The 19,998-nt window shown below is 39.7% G+C and overlaps 2 protein-coding genes across 2 annotated transcripts; both read right to left on the reverse strand.

The window, feature by feature from the left end:
• Positions 1 to 7,218: 7,218 nt before the first annotated feature.
• On the reverse strand, positions 7,219 to 8,817 carry LOC114194921. Its single transcript, XM_028085324.1, has 2 exons — positions 8,706 to 8,817; positions 7,219 to 8,015 (listed from the first exon to the last, which is right to left on the reverse strand). The coding sequence occupies exons 1-2, from the start codon at positions 8,815 to 8,817 to the stop codon at positions 7,219 to 7,221; spliced, it is 909 nt and encodes a 302-aa protein (XP_027941125.1).
• A 1,121-nt stretch (positions 8,818 to 9,938) lies between these two features.
• LOC114194922 (putative uncharacterized protein DDB_G0290521) lies at positions 9,939 to 16,495 on the reverse strand (the record flags this gene model as incomplete). The annotated part of the gene is made up of 3 exons (XM_028085326.1): positions 9,939 to 10,136; positions 15,737 to 15,964; positions 16,376 to 16,495. Coding segments are annotated over 3 exons (546 nt in total), but the record flags the coding sequence as incomplete, so codon positions are not given.
• Between the last annotated feature and the right edge of the window lie 3,503 nt (positions 16,496 to 19,998).

Raw genomic sequence — 19,998 nt, forward strand, 5'->3', positions numbered from 1 at the left:
ATAGCGAGTTCTAGCTCCCCTAACCTGGGATCCTTGCTTCAACTTGACTAAAGCTTTGATTCTTTCTTCCTTAGCACCACAATAACTTTGTCTTTGCCCTTCTCTTCCTCTTAGCTAGTTGTCTCACTCACTAATGCAGTGTTTTCTCTCAGAATACTCTACTATACGAAAACCTCAAATGACAGCCCAACCAAAAACCTTTCTCTCCCCTTAATTGGTCACTTTAATTTGGTTCTTAATTAAGATTAATAGCCAAAACGAAAAATTATCATTATTTCCAATTAATGCTCATTGAATTAGTATTTTTGGATGGCTTTCCAGCCCCTCATTGGCTGCCCAAGGATTTCCTTTAACCCTTCCAATTCTATCCAAAAACCCTAAATGGCAAAAATAAAGGTTAACTTGAGTTCTCCAAGACTTGAACCCTCAACCATGCAAATTCCAAATCAATGCCAAACCATCATGTCAAATTCATATTTCATGCAAACTAATACAACTCAAATATCATGTTATTCCACAACATGACTAACATATATTTAAAAATAATAACAAATAATAACATAAAATTGGCATACATAGGACTCGAACCTAAGTCCTTTCACACAATTAAGTACTCTCAACCACTTGAGCTAGTACTTTTCCACATCATACCAATCAGAATTTAATGTCATAAATGCTCTTCCCACCCGCATTTTAATTAATTATTTATTTAATTAATTAAATTCTACGGCTCTTACAGATGGCATAGTTTTATGCCTTTGGTCTCACTAAACTAAGGCATGAAAAGCCTTATGTTGTGGTCAAATGTCATCCGAGGATTATGAGTGGCAGACATTTTCCACGTGGCACTATTTTTTATTATTTTGCACGAGAATATGCCTCAGTTTTGCTATGAATTGAGGCCTGTAAGGGTTTATGCCTTAGTCTCAAATCAACCAAGGCATTAAGTTTGTAAATTTTTCGAAGCTTGTAAAGATGAGATTGTTGATGATGGAAAATTGTTTGCTTTTAAAGATGGGATTGATGATGTTAAACTTTCCAATATACTTTGTTTGCCTTTTCAAATTATGAAAAATTATAGTATATTCAAAATTATCAATATTGCTTGCTTTTCCAAAATTCGTAAGTTAGTCTAGATCTTATGATTGATAGTTGCATTTGTGATACCTCTGTGTTCAGGTACTATTGCCCTTTGTAGTAGGACTGTGGGTACGATTGTATTCTCCTCCATTGTTACTCACGTTTCTCGCCCCCAAGTTCTTAATTTACTCCAAACCTATAACTTTTGAGTATATTGTTTTTGTTGTATGTTACAAAAATTGATATAATTACATGCTAAAATAAATGTATGTTGTTGTATGTTTATTTAATTATATATGCATAAATAAATTTATTTATTTTGTTTGATCTGGGATCGTTGTTGCATGGAGTTGGACTTAGTTTCCCATTTGAGATCGAGTACGAAAATTATTTACTATCTCCAAGTTTTTTTTATTGAAATAAGATGTATTTTTCTAAAAGGAGACTGTATAAATAATTTAAATGTATTCAATCTTGAATTGTCTAGTTGGACAATTTAAGAAGATTAATAATTTTTAAATAGTTTATTAGTGCATATGTCTATTTTAATATACATATCTCAATATTCATGAATATTTGTCAACTGTGTTTTGTATTTATCTTCGGGTGCATATTGGATTATGGTTGATAATCACTTTCATTTCATGTAACCTAAAGGCTAATGATTGAGACTAGATTTACTCACCACACATTAGTGTTGAGTATGAGAAATGAGTAGAAGAATATATACAATTTGCGCAACATCATAAAGGTAGAAGTTATCTGATATGCTGCAAAGCAATCTCATATGCTGTTGGACCAATTCGCTAGGTGATCTGATAGGGCCTGATGAATCGAGGAGTCAACTTCCTCGATTTTAGTGCTCTCCCAATACGTGATCACCTGCCTCAAACTAGAGTGGCCTCCTCCTCTTATCTGCATAGGATTTCTGCCTATTCTGAGTTGCACGCATCCGATCCTTTATCACTCTCACCTTCTCAGTAGTCTGCTGCAAGAACTCTAGCCCAAGAACCACTGGCTCTCCATCCTGCTGCCTGTAAGACCCGAGAAAATTACATAGTTAATTAAATAATTATTTAATAATTGCGGGTAATAGAAGCATTTAAGGTATTTAATGCGAATAGGTATGATGTGGAAAAGTACTAGCTCAAGTGGTTGAGAGTACTTTGGTTATGTGCGAGGACTTGGGTTCGAGTCCTATGTGTGCCATTTGTATGTTATTTAATTTATGAATTTTATGTTATATATTTGAATGCATGATATGATCACATAACCTTAGAATTGAAAGAATTAACAAAATTATAAATTGGTTGAATTGGTTGTGTACTTGCTTTGTGATTGAAGGGTTGTGAGTTCAAACCTTGTTGAGAACTAACCAATTTTCTTTTTGCGAAATTTTTCATTGGCATGAATATGAAAGGGTTTAGGAACTCTAGCAGCCAATAGAGAGGTAATTCAGAGGGCTGGAAACATTATATTAGGAGACTTAATTAACCATTAACCCTTTCTTTTATTAATTTTTGTTTGGTGGAGAAAAGGGTAATTAGAGAGGTATTAACTCGGGAAATAGAGAGAATTAGCAAGAGGAGAGGTATTAGAATTAGAGTGTGAACGTTGGGTAGAGAAGGTTTGGTGTTTGGCGTACTGCAGAGAGGAGTTGGAGGGGGAAAATAGCTTTTACGGGTGCAAACAAGAGACAAGAAGGTTTTGGTTCGAGGCACACACACCTATTCCAATTGAGAGCAAGGATTCCAGGTAAGGGGAGTTGTTATGTGTGGTTTTTAGTCGTATTACTTATATTGTGCCTGCGTGATCAAAATTGCATGTTTTCCATCAGTTTTCGCACTATTTTATCGAAGTTTCTGGGTTTTTCCCAAAAACTGCCTGGCGGCTCAATCCCTACCGCCAAGCGGCACATTAGAGATGATCGCTATTCTTGTTTTGGCTTGAACCGCCTGACAGCGATGAATTCTTGCCAGGAGGCGCGACACTGTTCACGTTCTTTTTGATGTTTTGATGCTATTCGTACAAGTGCGCATATGGTTTCTGTAATTGATGTGAGTGGTTTTTATTGAATACTTTGCTGGTCCGAAATCGATTACAAATTGGGGTATGGCAAGGTTTGAGAGATGCTAGTGTATGAATTGGTTTGGGATTACTCATGAGGGTGAAAATAGAGATACTTTTGTGAAACAAATTCAGAGTAGAAAGTTAGCCCGTTATACTGGTGTTGTTGCGTCTTGGTGACTGAAATTGGTAGGAATGGATACTGGAAAATGGACTGAGTTTGTCATAGGAATGGAGAAGCCTGCGATTCTACTAGGTAATGGTGTACCGCCTGACGGCGCGCTGCTTGTCGCCAGGCGACGTTTGGATGCATGTACAAATTTTGCGTGTTTAAAAGAGGGAGAAAAGAATGGAAGGGAGTAGAACTTGGATGAGTCATGGTTTTAGACAATGATTGATAAAACTGAAAGGGACAACATAATCTCTACTATGGAATTATGTAAATTGGAATAAGTGTGAAGGAATGAGCATGATATGGTAAGGTTGTAAGAAGGTTAATTCAAGGTAGTAAGAATAAGAGTTCTAATGTCAAGTCTCAGGTTTGATAAAACATACTTATTGGGGTTGCATCACTAGGATAAGAGATAGTTTGGGTTAAGATTCAAGGTATTATCTATGATTTGTGTAAAATGAATTGTAAATTAAATGAATAGGAAGTGTGGTACTGTGATAATGCAATTAGAGCAAAGAACGTGCTATGAGGAAATCTACTGTGTGGTTTCATTAGGAAATAGGATGATTTATGGTATAATGACGGAAGAAATTGGTGAATCATAGGTGTTGATAGGGAATTTGGAATGGGAGTTATAGGTACTGCGATCAATTAAGAGGCTGCCTAGGAATCCAGAATGAGATTAGGGTTAATCAAGATTGCTTTGCTACCTTGGAGAGGTTAGGGAAGTGTGGGATAATCTGAAAGAAATGTTAAATCAGTAACTGGTATGGTACTGTCACAGCGTCTGGCGGCTAGAACGGGTGCGCCAATCGGTAGAAGGCCTAGGAAGGGGGTCTGTAGAGATTAGCGCATGGCGGTAAGGTGGGATCCGCCAGGCGGACGTGAAGTAGTGAGCTTTCTATTTGAAGAACTGGTGCCTGGCGGCGTGACGTGAACCGCCAGGCGGTCTGAACCTATTTCGCCAGGCGGCGCTTAGAGCTGCGCTAGGCGGTAATCTCGCAAACTATGGTTTGTTTGTGTGATGTTTTAACACGACAATACTATGCTTGGATCGGGAGATGCTGTGCCATGAGCGGGTAGGTTCATGGATGGTGGTTAACATGTGATGATATGAGCGGGGAGGTTCATATCCAGTTACTCTCACATGGGGATACAAGAGAGGTAGGTTCGTATGTTCTGTGCTCACGTTTGAAAGATGCCACGTGCGGGGAGGTACGAGGCTGGTGGATCACATGTGTTGGACTACAGGCGGGTAGGTCCGTAGAGTAGGACTACGAGCAGGGAGGTTCGTAGAGCAGGACTATGAGCGGGGAGGTTCGTAGAGGCAGAATCGCGAGCGGACAAGTTCGTTTGAGCATCGTATTCCCGAGTCCGAGGCTAACCATTTGTGTGATTGAAGGCTATAAAGCCTTGGGGTTAAGGTCTTGGCCAAGAACTAGATAGATTAAATAAGATGGGTGTATGACTTATCTTGTATGATTTATATATGTGATTTTTATTTTCTCAACTCACCCTTGTTGTTTGTGTATGGCGATGATCGTGTGATTCGTTACACGAGAGCAGATGTTGATACAGGTGATGCTGAGGACGCTCAGGCGACGGAGTGAGGGCTAGCTTTGGGATTAGAGCTAGGAGATTTTCATATGTATTTTATTATGTTTTCATTTATGAATACGAATTTTGGAACTTGTAACACGTTTATTATTTATGTTATAAGTTTTGGCGTGTGTTTTCATAATTTAAATTTTTCTCGCGTTTGGGAGTAATAATAATGCGACTTTTGATATTCAATATTTTCCTTTATTATTTATTTTAGGTAATATTCCTTAGGGATGTTACACTGCCAACACAAAGGTGTCATGCATCTCCTACCATACAAAGCCTCGTGTGGCGCCATTCCAATACTTGTATGATAATTGTTATTATATGTAAATTCCACCAATGGTAGCACATCACTCCAAGTACCCAAGTGGTCTAAAACGCATGTCCTTAGCAGATCCTCCAACAATTGTATAGTCCGCTCAGACTGTCCATCTATCTGAGGATGATAGGCAGAGCTCATTCTCAGCCGAGTGCCCAAGCTGTTCTGTAGCGACTGCTAGAATCTCGACGTGAACCTTGGGTCTCTGTTCGACACAATACTCGCCGGTACCCTATGTAGTCTGGCAATCTCTCTAACATACAACTATGCCAATTTGTCCAGAGACATCTTTTGATTAATCGATAGGAAATGAGCACACTTTGTCAATCTGTCTACTATTACCCAGATCAAGTCATGCCCTCTCACAGACCTCAACAGGTGTGTAATGAAGTCCATGGAAATGCTGTCCCATTTCCACTGAGGAATGTCCAGAGGCTCCAACATACCACCCAGCCTCTGATGTTCAATATTCGCCTTCTGGCATACCAAACAAGAAGCGACATAATCGGCCACGTCTGTCTTCATGCCCATCCACCAGAAAGTAACTTTCAAATCTTTGTATGATGGCTTCTTCTTGTCTTCATTGAAGCTTGGGCCTTGCATGCGCACTTAAGGCCTACTCTTCTTGTATTCTCCTAGCCATGGCTCTTATTGTAGGTCCCTTGGCTCGAGGCATCTCATCATTGTACATCTTAGTCATACCTGGATGTATGCTAAGACGACTCGTATGTCCTTCATCCAAGAGCATCTTCCTCAAAACCCGACTACTGGGAACACACACCCTCTCTCTGAATCGTAGAATACCGTCCCTGCCCATCCGGAAGTCCTTCCTCTTCTCTATGCCCAACTCACTAATGATCTGCTGCAGTTCCTGATCATTATCCTGTTTCACCCGAACTTCATCTAGGAACTCATTAGTGAACCTCAGCATGCTGTACCGTATATGACCTGCCCCCGTATCCAGTCCTGGATTCATGTCTCGCAGCTGCTCTATCAGCTCCAACTCCTTAATCATTATGGCCGGCACATGAACTCTCTTCCTACTCAGGACATCTGCTATGACATTAGCTTTACCAGGGTGGTATAACAGCTCAAAGTCGTAATCCTTCAGGTATTCCATCCAGCGTCTATGCCTCATATTCAGCTCTTTCTGATCAAACAAGTATTTTAAACTTTTGTGATTGTTGAATACCTGGAACTGTGAACCGTACAAGTAATGCCTCCAAGTCTTGAGGGCAAACACCGCTGCAGCTAACTCCAAGTTGTGCGTCGGATAATTTTTCTCATGCACCTTCAACTGTCTAGATGCATAAGCCACTGGTCTTTTGTCCTGCATCAGCACACAACCCAGACCCTGATATGAGGCATCATAGTACACCTCAAACATTTTCGTTGTATCATGGATAGCCAACACTGGGTGGTAGTCAATCTTCTTTTCATATACTCAAAGCAGGCATCGCACTCATCTGTCCACGAGAAAGGCTTGTCCTTTCTGGTGAGCTGTGTTAGTGGACTCACCATCTTGGAGAAACCCTCCTCGAATCGCCGGTAATATCTTCCCAAACCCAGAAAACTCTGCACCTCTGTAACTGTTTGTGGCCTCTCCCACTTCACCACTGTCTCGATCTTGGCCGGATCCACTACTATTCCTTGGGCTGAGATCACATGGCCCAAGAATTGTACCTCATCCAACCAGAACTCGCATTTGATAGTTTTCCATAAAGTTGATGCTCTCTGAGAATCCCTAGTACCACTCTCAGATGCTCTATGTGTTCCTCCCGACTCTTAGAGTAAATCAGGATATCATCAATGAACACCACCACGAACTGATCCAGATATGGTCAAAATATTCTATTCATATAATCCATGAATATTGCCAGCGCATTAGTCACCCAAAACGGCATCACTACATACTCGTAGTGCCATAGCGCGACCTGAAAGCCGTCTTCTGCACATCTTTCGGCTTGACTAGGATCTAATGGTATCCAGACCTCAAGTCTATTTTTGAGAACATTGAGGCTCCCCTCAGCTGATCCAATAGGTCATCAATCCTCGGCAACGGGTACTTATTCTTTATCGTTAACTTATTCAGTTGCCGGTAGTCAACACACAATCTGGAGCTGCCATTTTTCTTCTTCACCAGTAATACAGGCGCCCCCCATGGTGATGCACTCGGTCGTATAAATTTCTTCGCAAGCAGATCTTCAATCTGCTTCTTCAACTCAGATAACTCAACTGGTGCCATCCGATAAGGTTCCTTGGACACTGGACTGGCTCCAAGGATGAGATCAATGGTGAAATCCACATCCCTGCTCGATGGCAATTCTGGAATTTCATCAGGGAAGACGTTTGTGTACTCATCTACCACTGGAATCATACTAATTTGCTCTGCAGTACTCATCTTCTCTATCTGAGCCACTATCATAAAGAGGGTAGCTCCATCCTCAATCTCTTTCGCAGCCTGATTAGATGATATAAACTCCAGACCTGCTGCATCCAAAAACACTACTCTACACCGTTCGCAATCGATGACAACATGGTTGCTCGATAACCAGTCCATCCCTAGAATTACATCCAAGCCCTCCATTGGCAGGCAGATAAGATTCACCTTGAACCTGCGACCCGCCACCTCCATAGGGCATCCCACACAAACAAAGCTGGTGGATACCTCGCCAGATGCTGATGTCGCGACTATTAACTCGCACCCCAGCTCCCGCATCACAAGCCCGAGCCTCCTCACACATTCATTAGATAGGAATGAATGGGTAGCTCCTGAATCATATAACACAACAACCTCATGATTAAATAGTAAACATGTAGCCTACACGAGGTTACTTGACTGGGTCCCCTTTGTAGTCGTCAAGGCAAAGACACACCCTGATGCTCTGGGCCTATCTCCAACTGGCTTTTTTGGCTGGCGCACCTCCAACTGGTTTCTTTTTGGGCAATGTCGGGCATAATGTCCTGTTTGATCGCATACGTAGCACTTGCCAGTGCTAGGACCTCTTGATTGTGACCCCAATAAGGCTTATAGCATTGGGCCAACGCCTAGGCCCATTCCTTTTAATTTCTCTTAATTTCTTTTATTTTTAATTAAATAAAACTTGTTCTAATTGGGTTTGTTTGCTAAATGCAGCCTTTTATTTCCAAGTTGCTATTGATATTGGGCCTACAGCCCAATTCACCACACCAATGTGAACAACATTTTTCCTGAAAGTGGCATGAGAAGTATGTGTCTTTGTTGTGCCAAGAACCATTGTGAAGCCATTCATTCCATATGTTACAGCGACCCAACACAAGCAGCACACGTGTCATCTAAATTTTTCTAGCACATCACACAGATTAAGGATATGCAGCCACGCTTCGTCAACATTCCCTTCTCCATTTGTTGGGTCGAGACTAATCATACATCAGCCCAATCATTGTGCGTAAACCACCACTTTACAACACACGGCAACACACCTCCCGTTATCACAACAGCCGTTGCTCCTGAATCACCGTTATTGGGCTTAAGCCCAATCTGCATCAACGGGTCTAACACTCCACCGCTTCTAGCCAATTCTCCAATGTGCATCCATATTGAAGATAGGTGCGTCTAGGGTTCTTGCTCGCCCAACTTTCTTCTAGCCTTCACGTATCCAATTTCCTTTCACCCATGCAACCCAATAACATTCTACATCCATTCCTTTCGCCTAAAATACACCCACGCCGCAACTAGGTTTCTACATCAACAGCCGCTAGGGTTCTTGAGAGGGTTGCGCCCCTTTAGGGTTTTGTCCTTTCATCCTTCATGCGATCCTTCCACCATTAGATAGGAATGCTTATCAGATTTCTCCTTTTATTTTGCCGTTAGGAATTCTTTAGTTGGCTTCCTCTTTGTCTTTGTTTCTCGGCTACCTTTCCACCTATATAAAGGCAGGCCAACCTCATGTATGGTAGCTTAGATGAATGTTAAACAGATTGGTTGAGATCACTCCCCATTCATCAGCTAAAACCCTAACCTTAGATGAGAGTTCATCTCGTCGGGTTGCCTCAAACACTGTGAGTGTGTGAATTCAGTGTGAGAACGAGAGCGAATCCAACCATTTGAGAGTCTTCCGCTGCAATTCTAGTCGTTTCCACTGAACAAACGACTGCTGGAGGCCGTCTTTGTCGAATGGAGTACGTTTCCGCTGAACAACGGTGCTGATGGCCTCATCACCTCTACCAGAGGTGCTAGAGGGTTTTGGGCAATCCCTCCTCAAATGCTCACCACCACAGTTAAAACACTGTAGTTTCTTGGAAGAAGATGGTGGTCTGGTATATGGCTTCCTCTGTTGACGAGTGTCTGTAGTGGTCTTCTATGGTCGAGCTCCACTGTTGGGCCCCTCTCTAGCTGCTCAACCGCCTTGGCCTGCTCCACCAAGACTGGAAACTCCCTGATGCAGAGTGGTACTATGAATCGGCGTAGCTCATGTTTCAGCTCGCCCTCATATTTCATGCACCTCCACTCCTCCATGACCATAGGCGAATAAAACCTCACCAGATATTCAAACCTATTGGTGTATGCCTACACTGTCAGGTTCCCTTACTGGAACGTGAGTAATTCAGCTTCCCTCTCGTGTTTTGCAGTGTTCGAAAAGTACTCCTCCAGGAATCTGGTCCTGAAAGAAGTCCAAGTGATATCCTTTGCCCGTGTCCATATCAGTCATGCCTCTACTTCATCAAGGATGGATTTACCAAAGATTTTGTGGGCTTATGCCTCATAAAGTCCTCCATCATTACAGGGCGAACAGGTGTCACCACGGCTTTAGGTTGAGCTGCAATAGGTTGCATCGCGTCCACCATGTGATGGATGGCCTGAGCGATATTATCAGCTCCAACAGTGTTTCTCCTCCTCCTATTAGCCATGGCCTGAGCACGCCACATCTTACAGCTGGTCCAATTACACAGCTCGAGTTACAACTCCATAATAAAAAACAATACAAAACACAATCAAATTGTCACGCTAGCGTAACACGACGAGCTCACTCCCCATAGACCCCAAAAATCATGTTGAAAACCTTTGCTCTAATACCAAATGTGACATCTTGTCAGGATATTACGGATTTACAGTAAAAATAAAAATAAAATTAATAACAAGTCAAATTTAATAATAAACCTCGTTTCCCAAAAACGTGGGAAATTTAAAATTTCATTAATGCCAAATATAATTCCAAATCCATAGTTTATAAAACTAAAATAATGGCAAAACATCTCATGAGAGTTTACATTTTATTTCCAAAATATAAATAATAAAAGGACTCCCATGCTATCCCCCGATCCGTGTCTAAGAATCATTAGCACCACGTGCATCAACATCATCTGCTCACGTGTACCGCGCACACGATCGTCGCTAAACAAAACCAGATAGGGTGAGCTTAATAAAATCAACATAAAATTACATTGATATACATATAACTATTCATCTATATATTTCATACAACCACCCAAATAAAGTTTCTCCTTCTATTTTGTATCACCTGGCCATAACCAGATCATTTGTGTTCTACCTCTTTTAGTGATTACCCCAAGGTGACTTGCTGCCATACCTATCGGCAACAACCGATAGAACACGTGCGGTAAATCATTGTTACAGATCATACACCGTAACGTCAGGTGGAGTTCCCAAATACGAACATAGTTCGCATCGTCCCAAGACTATCAAACTCGTCAGTTATCTCCTAAGGAGGGCAATCCATCTGGACCCATCTATACTGGCCACAACCAGCACACTCACACCAGCAACACTCGCCAACCCGAGCTCAACTCAAGGGTTCCTCGTGTTCATCCACCATCTCGAGCTCAACTCGAGGGATGCCATTTTGAGCTCAACTCGAGGAATGCTACGTGCTTAACCCCTATCCTGAGCTCAACTCAAGGGATACATTCCGAGCTCAACTCAAGGAACCTAGCAATCTCATCTTTGAAGCATCACCAAAAGCCTTGTAGATCACGCTTGCATATCCCAACAACTAGGACTTACAGCCAAATCGCCTAGCGGGAGACATGTACCGCTAGGCGCTACTAGCCTCTAGACTGCCTGGCGGGGCACACACAACACCAGGCGCTTAGCGCCTCTAAAATGACCCACGTTGCAGATCTCACCTGGCGGGTATACCCCCCACCGCCAAGTGCAAGTGTTCCAGAGCCCACTAACCTGACAGTTGTCGCCAGGCGCTATACCACTATCCCCATCTGCACTAGTTTTTAACTTGCATGATAGGTTCCAGTCCCCATTCGTTAGTCATGTTCTGTTTAAGAGTTGTGAAGCATACCAATCGTAGTCTATACTCCAGAATTTACCATTCACAATTTGTATTAGCACTACTCACTTAATATAATTTTCACTTACTTGATCACCTATATCTCTCTAAATCCACTAAAGTATAACTATAGTACCCCACCTTTGACCAGAACATAACCCAATTCAGCAATGCTACAACACTCCAAGCACTTACGCACGTTGTTTATTTATGGAATGCCTAGTATCTTTCCTCCAATAGCCCACATTTTTTTCTCTTCCTCCTTATTAGCATATCCTAAGTTTAGATACTTACCATTTGATTAATGTACATGAAGTTAACACACAACCTAGACGGTTATGCGCATATGAGCCTATACCACTACTATGTTATTCTCTAGTTCAGTCCCAAAATCTGCATAATTAATCTTCTCAACAATAATAATACAATCCACTTTCCCTAGATGAGGCGGACGCGTGGCTACGTGAGTGCGAGAAGATCTTTCGGGTAATTGAGTGCACAGAGGCCCAAAAGGTTACCTTTGCCATCTTCCTGTTGTTGATTGAGGTAGAATAATGGTGGATAGGGATGCAACAACACATGCAGGCCCGAGTGGAGGAGGTGACGTGGACCAGCTTCAGGAGGAGGTTCCTGGAGAAGTACTTTCCTGATAACGCTAAACATGAGCGCAAGGCCGAGTTCCTCACTTTGCAACAGGGGAACTTATCAGTGCCAGCTTATGTAGAGAGGTTCGCGTATCTTGCTAGATTCTACTCGTAGGCAATAATGGAAGAATGGCGCTGCAGGAAGTTTGAAGGCGTCCTAAAGAATGTATTGAGGCATTTCATCGTGCCCTTGAGAGTTAGGGAATTTCCCATTTTGGTCGACCAGGTCAAAAATGTGGAGCAGCTAGAGATGCGGCCCAATCGGGTTAGTCGACTTCAGAAGAATAGTACAGAAGGCAGACAACAGAAGAAGCCCTACAGTAGACCTACATCATCCTCGTAGAAGTTGAGGGAACATTGATTGAATGTGTAATTTTGGTGTTGTAGTGGGAATGGTATAATAAATAAGAGAAACGATGGTTCTAATTGGTATGAGGCAGGTTTTGGAAGCATAGTTCTTTACATACATAATTTATATGAATAGATGGATGATAAGTGATTATGCAATATTGGGTGGGACAACACTCATGGTTTGTATAGTGTGAGTTAAGTATATTAGGAGCTGATGAAGGATTATGTTGTTTTCTTTTAAGATTATTGAATATGGTGTGAGTTGATTAAGAAAGCTAAGTGAAATCCCCGCTGGACATTAAGATAGCAAGCTATCTAGATGTGAAGGTTACTTTCACAAAGCTCAAGAGAAGAAGATGATGGATTCATTCAAAACGAAAAGGAAATGGAAAGCACATAAACCATAGATAACCAAGAACAATTAAAGGAAGAAGAAAACATAAAATGGAAAGGAAAGAAATGGTAAAAATGTGAGAAACACGCCACTACAAGGCTACGTCACAAGCCATGGCAATCTAGAAGATGAGTGGATGTATGCCGCCACTTGCTATGCAAGATAAGGCTTAAAAGTATTCCCTCCTTAGGGAGGAAACTCTCACAAATGGATGAGAGACATGAGTGTTTTTACTTCAAAATATTCAACCATTTTACATGTCTAGGAGCACTTCTTATATAGAAGAGTTTAAGGGCCTCTAAGCAAATAAAAGATACCTAAGGATGTCTCTACAAAAACCTAACCATAGCTTCTAGAAACTAGGTAAAATAAGGTTACAAAAAATGAGAGACAAAAGAGCAAACTATGGTGTGTGCAAGACTAATTTCGTTCTAGCACAAAAGGAGACAAAGAATGTGTCTCATATGTCTCCAAAAAGTGGCCAAAGTGTGCTAAAAACAGAGGAGACCAAAGGTACATAGCTACACTTGCTTCATGCCTTTTACTTTATACTTTATGCCTTTGCTTTACTCTCTCCTCCACATCATTTATGATGCCCAATCACCATGCGCCACCTAGCATTGCTTTCTTACTCCTAATTAACCTACAAAACAAATAAACATAGATTAGCATGTTGGCTTAAGTCAAGTCAACTATAGTCAATAAGTCAAACATAGTCAAAGGTTAGCAAGTCAACCATTTCATTGAAATCACATGCCAAGATTTATCCAAGCTCATCATTCACAGCTCGTACACCCTCTTACTCATGCATATTCACCCATATCATGCTTTAACATAGCAATACAACTTAACATCACATTATGCAAATGATTTAGGGATTTTAGAAATAAACTGCAGCTTGTGTAAAGCTCAGAAAATTTATGTATTTATATTCAAATTAAATATGATTGAATCAAGAACCAAATGAAATAAGAACCAACTTAATTGAACAACTATAAAGAAAGTTGTAAACCAAACAAGCAACAAAGGTCAATGTTGTCAACAACTAAACTACAACGATCTTGCGATAACAACTGCTCTCACTACAGAGCTCCGATTCAAGATTGGACTGGTCAAATTCGAAAACTATGTGTTAAGGATCAACTGTTAAAATATCAACTCGATCCAACGGTTAACGAAGTAGTAAATTTCATTTTACAAAAAGAGTGCAGTGTTGTCAACAACCAAACTACAGTGACCTTGCCATAAAAATTGCTCTCACTACAGAGCTCCGATTAAAATTCTGACCAGTCAAAGTCAAGAATTTTGTGTTAAGGATCAGCTGTTAAAATTTCAACTCGATCCAACGGTTAACGCAGTAGGAATCTTCATTTTACGAAAAGTGTGCAATGTAGAAAAAGAGTAGTGCCACATCAATCAAACATACTCGCACACCATACATCTTTATTCGACCAACAGCCTCATTCAAGCATCACAGCCATACAAACATACCAAAAATCGGCAAAATAACTTTAAATACATAAACCCTAGCTTCCCTTACTTGGAAAAAGCTAGCAGAATATCCCGACACCCAGCAAGTGAGTACTACCGACCACGGAGTAGATTTACGATTTGTAAAATAGTGGAATAAATTTTCTGAGCTTTACACAAGCTACAGTTTATTTCTAAAATCCCTAAATCGTTTGCATAATGTGATGTTAAGTTGTATTGCTATGTTAAAGCATGATATGAGTGAATATGCATGAGTAAGAGGGTGTACGAGCTGTGAATGATGAGCTTGGATAAATCTTGGCATGTGATTTCAATGAAATGGTTGACTTGTTGACCTTTGACTAGGTTTGACTTGTTGACTATAGTTGACTTGACTTAAGCCAACATGCTAATCTATGTTTATTTGCTTTGTAGGTTAATTAGGAGTAAGAAAGCAATGCTAGGTGGCGCATGGTGATTGGGGAGCATAAATGAAGTGGAGGAGAGAGTAAAGCAAAGGCATAAAACATAAAGTAAAAGGCATGAAGCAAGTGTACCTATGTACCTTTGGTCCCCTTTGTTTTTAGCACACTTTGGTCACTTTTTGGAGACATATGAGACACATTCTTTGTCTCCTTTTGTGCTAGAACGAAATTAGCCTTGCACACACCATAGTTAGCTCTTTTGTCTCTCATTTTTTGTAACCTTATTTGATCTAGTTTCTAGAAGCTAGGGTTAGGTTTTTGTAGAGACATCCTTAGGTATCTTTTATTTGCTTAAAGGCCCCTAAACTCTTCTATATAAGGGGTGCTCCTAGACATGTAAAGGGGTTGGACATTTTGAAGTAAAAACACTCTTGTGTATCAACCATTTGTGAGAGTTTCCTCCCTTGGGAGTGAATACTTTTAAGCCTTATCTTGCATAGCAAGTGGCGACACACATCAAGTCATCTTCAAGGTTGCCATGGCTTCTAGCCTAGCTTTGTAGTGGTGTGCTTCTCATATTTTTACCATTTCTTCCCTTTCCATTTTATGTTTTCTTCTTCCTTTAATTGTTCTTGGTTTTCTATGATTTATGTGCTTTCCATTTTCTTTTCATTTTGAATCAATCCATCATCTTCTTCTTTTGAGCTTTGTGAAAGGAACCTTCACATCTAGATAGCTTGTTATCTTAATGTCTAGTGGGGATTTCACTTAGCTTTCTTAATCAACTCACACCATATTCAATAATCTTAAAAGAAAACAAGATAATCCTTCATCAAGAAGGAGAAGAAGAATGAGAAAAAAGAGAAGGAGAAGAAGGAGAAGGAGAAGAAAGAGCAGGAGAAGGAGAAGGAGAAGGAGAAGGAGCATGAGAATGAGAAGGAGAAGGAGAAGGAAAGGGAGAATGAAAGGGAGAAGGAGAAAGAGAAGGAGAAGAAGATGGAGAAGGAGAAGATGAAGGAGAAATAGAAGGAGAAAGAGAAGGAGAAGGAGTAGGAGAATGAGAAGAAGGAGAAGGAGTAGAAGGTGTAGGAGAAGGAGTAGGAGTAGGAGTAGGAGAAGGAGTAGGAGTAGGAGTAGGAGAAGGAGAAGAATGAGAAGGATAAGAACAAGGGGAAGAAGAAGAAGGAGAAGGAGAATGAGAAGAAGAAGGGGAAAGAGAAGGAGAAGGAGGAGGTGAAGGAGAAGGAGAAGAAAAAAAAGTAGAAAGAGAAGGAGATGGAGAAGAAGAAGGAGAAGGAGAAGGAGAAAGAGAAGGATAAGGAGAAGGATAAGGAGAAGGAGTAGGAGAAGGTGAAGGAGAAGGATTAGGAGAAGGAGAAGGAGATGTAGAAAAAGAAGGAGAAGCAGAAGAAGAAGGAGAAGAAGGAAAAAGAGAAGGAGAAGGAAAATGAGAAGGAGAAGGAGAAAGGAGAAGAAGAAAGAGAAGGAAAAGGAGAAGGAGAACGAGAAGGAGAAAGAGAAAGAGAAGGAGAAAGGAGAAAAGAGAAGGAGAAGGATAAGGAGAAGGAGAAGGAGAAGAAGAAGGAGAAGGAGAAGGAGAATGAGAAGGAGATGGAGTAGGAGAAGAAAAAGGAGAAAAAGTAGATGAAGAAGGAATAGGAGTAGAAGAAGAAGGAGAAGGAGAATGAGAATGAGAAGAAGGAGAAATAGAGGAAGGATAAGGAGAAGAAGGATAAGAAGCAAAAGGAGAAGGAGAAGAAGAAGGAGAAGAAGGAGGAGGAGAAGGAGAAGGATAAGGATAAGGAGAGGGAGAGAGAGAAGGAGAAGGAGAAGGAGAGGGAGAATGAGAACGAGAAGGAGAAGGAAAAGGAGAAGGAGAAGGATAAAGAGAAAGAGGAGGAGAATGAGAATGAGAAGGAGAAGGAGAATGAGAAAGACCAGGAGGAGGAGAAGGAGAAAGAGAAGTAGAATGGGAAGGAAAAGCAGAAGAAGGAGAAGGAGAAGGATAAGATGAAGAAGAAGGAGAAGGAGAATGAGAAGGAGAAGAAGAAGAAGGAGAAGGAGAAAGAGAAGAAAAGAAAAAGAAAATGGAAAAAAATGAAGAAGGGAGGAGAAAGAAGATGAACAATGCACATTATTTACTAACAAGTTTTTTTTTTTGTAATTACCGACGAATTGGGATTTTTCTGTTGGTAATTACTGACTAAAAAATCCTTCGGTAATTACCAAAAATACGTCGATACTTACCGACAGATTTTATCAACCGAGTTTTTCGTCGATAATTATAGACGGAACATGATTTTCATCGGTAAAATTTTACGGACAAGAGTTTTACTAACAGATTTTTGACCGTTGATAATCCCTCTATAATTTCGATTTAGCGAAAGGTTTTAACCATTACCAACTGATTTTGACCGTCGGTAATATCAATTTTTCTTGTAGTGATATGAAAATTTGTCACGTTATAGTGTGAAAGGTCATAGAGCATGTTCGATATGAGAGAAAAACACGTCATATGAATAGTTAAAGCATGGGAGGAAAATAGTCTATCTTCGGCATTGTAGATTTCTAAATCCATTTCATTTGTATCATAGATTGAAGAAGGCCTTCCTAAAATGAGTAGACCTCCCTTCCATTTTTTTATAAGGAAGGTAGTTTATGATGATTACTTTAAATTGTTTATCATTTAATAGGACATCCAAAATTTTATTAGCTGTTAACACATAGAAACTATAAGTTCAATTTGTGATTTTATTCTTGCTCCCTTCTTCGAACAATTTACACATATAAGAGGACTCTTTTTTTTTTATAAATATTTTTCTAGTTAGCTCATAAACATTTCCATTGTCATTCATGCTAAATTTTTAGAGTTTTTGTACACAATATATTTGACACCTAAAATGATTACATTAAATTTATATAAGTAGACAATATAGTATTATTTTCCTACATCGCATCTAAACAAGATGTTTTTCAAAAGTTTACTTGTAACTTATAGTTCGATCAAATTTCTCCATATAACAACATTTTTTATTTACTTGATAAATAACTACAATACTTCTATTTCACTTCATGAAAACCCTTTCTCTGATTTTATTTTGATAAAGTAACTTCCATTTTGGGGAAAGATTTTTCTTTACTTCATCCTGCTAATCTCAACACTATGTTAATCTCAACACTAGTTTTTATTAATAAAACTTTATTGGAAACTCATAACGTTGAGCGAATTCTATAAACTCCTCGACCCATCTCTCATAATCATCACTTATATGTGGTAGATTAATTCAATTCTGATCCATCATTGTTCTGTAACGAGAAAGAATTTTATAGTGTATAACAGTAATAAGTGTTTAGGGTCAGACACCTCCAAACTCAATCCTAACTCATTGGGGGGGTCGGACACCCTTGGACTCAATCCCAAATTGGTTGACAATATGCATATATACCATAATAATTCTACAAATAGTCAAATTTAAAAACTAAATATTGCCATGCAAAAATAAATCAAATTTAAAACACTAATAACTATAATATTAAAAACTAATTATAAAAAGTATACTAACCTGTTCAGACCACAACCACGATGGTTTGAGGGAGAAGAACTGTTTATATAGATTTTAATCAGAATTATAATTTAGTTTTTTTAGGACATAAGAAAAACAAGGTATTTTTTTAATAGAGTCAGTGAGCCAACCCATTTAATCCACCAACACGCAGTGGGTTGGGTCAGGTTTGAATTTTTTTGGCTTACTTGGTTGGCTCATTAAGTGGCCAACCTCTGGTGGGCCTGACCAGGCCGGGTTAGGTGGTCCATTTTTACAACTCTAAATAAAACTTTGTTGGAAATTCATGTCTAAATATAAGTTTTACATTGACTAAACAAGAGGAAGTTGAGTACCATACAAAGAGGAAGAACCATAAACTTATTACCTAAGACTCTAGGTTAGAGGTGTTTATGTCAATCTCTTGTATATGGATTGAATTATGTCTCTTTGGCATTGTATCTACTGGTTGATCCTCCCTCGACAAACCCATCGGTGATATGAGAATCGATAAGTAGAGTCAAACATGCTTATCCCATTATGATGAACGATAGTAGATGTAGGATACTCGTAATTTGAAATGTTTTTGAAGCGAGAAGTATTAATGTCAAGGAAATCACACTTCAGGTCAAGAATAATGTGATTTCTGACCAAAAATCGTGCTGAAGAGCTTCTAGATGTAAAAATTTTTAATCCGTCTCTGGTAAGGCACTTCTCACAATTATGTCCAAAAGATTTATATAATTTTACCCCAATTTCAATAAATTTGCTATGGAATACATTCATTGACCGTCTCTATGATATACATTTCACCTGGTATCATTACCACAATGGCCATTGAAAGAGAGAGAGTGTGTGCGTGCAGTATCATTCAATCACAGAGACAATGCACACACCACTCATTGCTTTCAGCAAGCAGAGCAAATATGTGTAAACAGAAGTAGTCTTTTTTTCTCCCAAGAAAACGCTGTGTGCATGTGAAATAGTGATCCAAAAAGCCAAATAAAAGAATTGGCTTTTGCACCAAAGGAATTTCATACTTTCAATTATATATTCGGGATAAGATTCTTGACGAAACGCACATGCATGCTGTATACACGGTCAATCTCATTGAATTATTGAGTTTGAATGAGGTTGTTCTTTCTAGAGATCCAATGCTAATTAATCTGTGTCTAAAATGTATCCCCTTTTTCCTTTACCACCCTTTGTTATTGTTGGTCTTTAATCTTTAGTTACTTTGTACTGTGTGTACGTTGCATGCTCTATGTTCAGACAATGAAGCAACAATGTGCAATAATCATCCCTACCAATTAATATCAATCAAGAAAAAGGATTCGCGAATATTTTAATTTTAAAGTGGGAGATTATTTATTTATTCAGCTGAATGATGTTAGGGGACCACACATAAATTTTTATATCAAACCATCAAACTCAATTGACAAGTTGTCGCGGACACTGATAGAGATGTGCATTGACCTCTCCGTGGTATTGTTCGACCATTCCTACCCAAGTCAGAACCTATGTCAGTGGTGAAATGCACAAATTATTTTTGGGCACATGAAAATAGGTTCAATATAGTTCAAAATAACAAATTAGAAATTTTGTTGATCAACTCGATCACAATGCGTTTAGAAAATGATTAAGA

This window comes from Vigna unguiculata, chromosome 8, assembly GCF_004118075.2.
Source record: "Vigna unguiculata cultivar IT97K-499-35 chromosome 8, ASM411807v1, whole genome shotgun sequence".
NCBI classification, from domain to species: domain Eukaryota; kingdom Viridiplantae; phylum Streptophyta; class Magnoliopsida; order Fabales; family Fabaceae; genus Vigna; species Vigna unguiculata.

Bases quoted from the DNA above. Each gene is read 5' to 3' on its own strand.
- LOC114194921 (XM_028085324.1), bottom strand. From the start codon at position 8,817: ATGCACATTGGAGAATTGGCTAGAAGCGGTGGAGTGTTAGACCCGTTG. The intron at 8,016-8,705 runs GTGTGTTGCCGT...TATATGATTCAG, and splicing joins GGCTGTTGTGATAACGGGAG to GAGCTACCCATTCATTCCTA.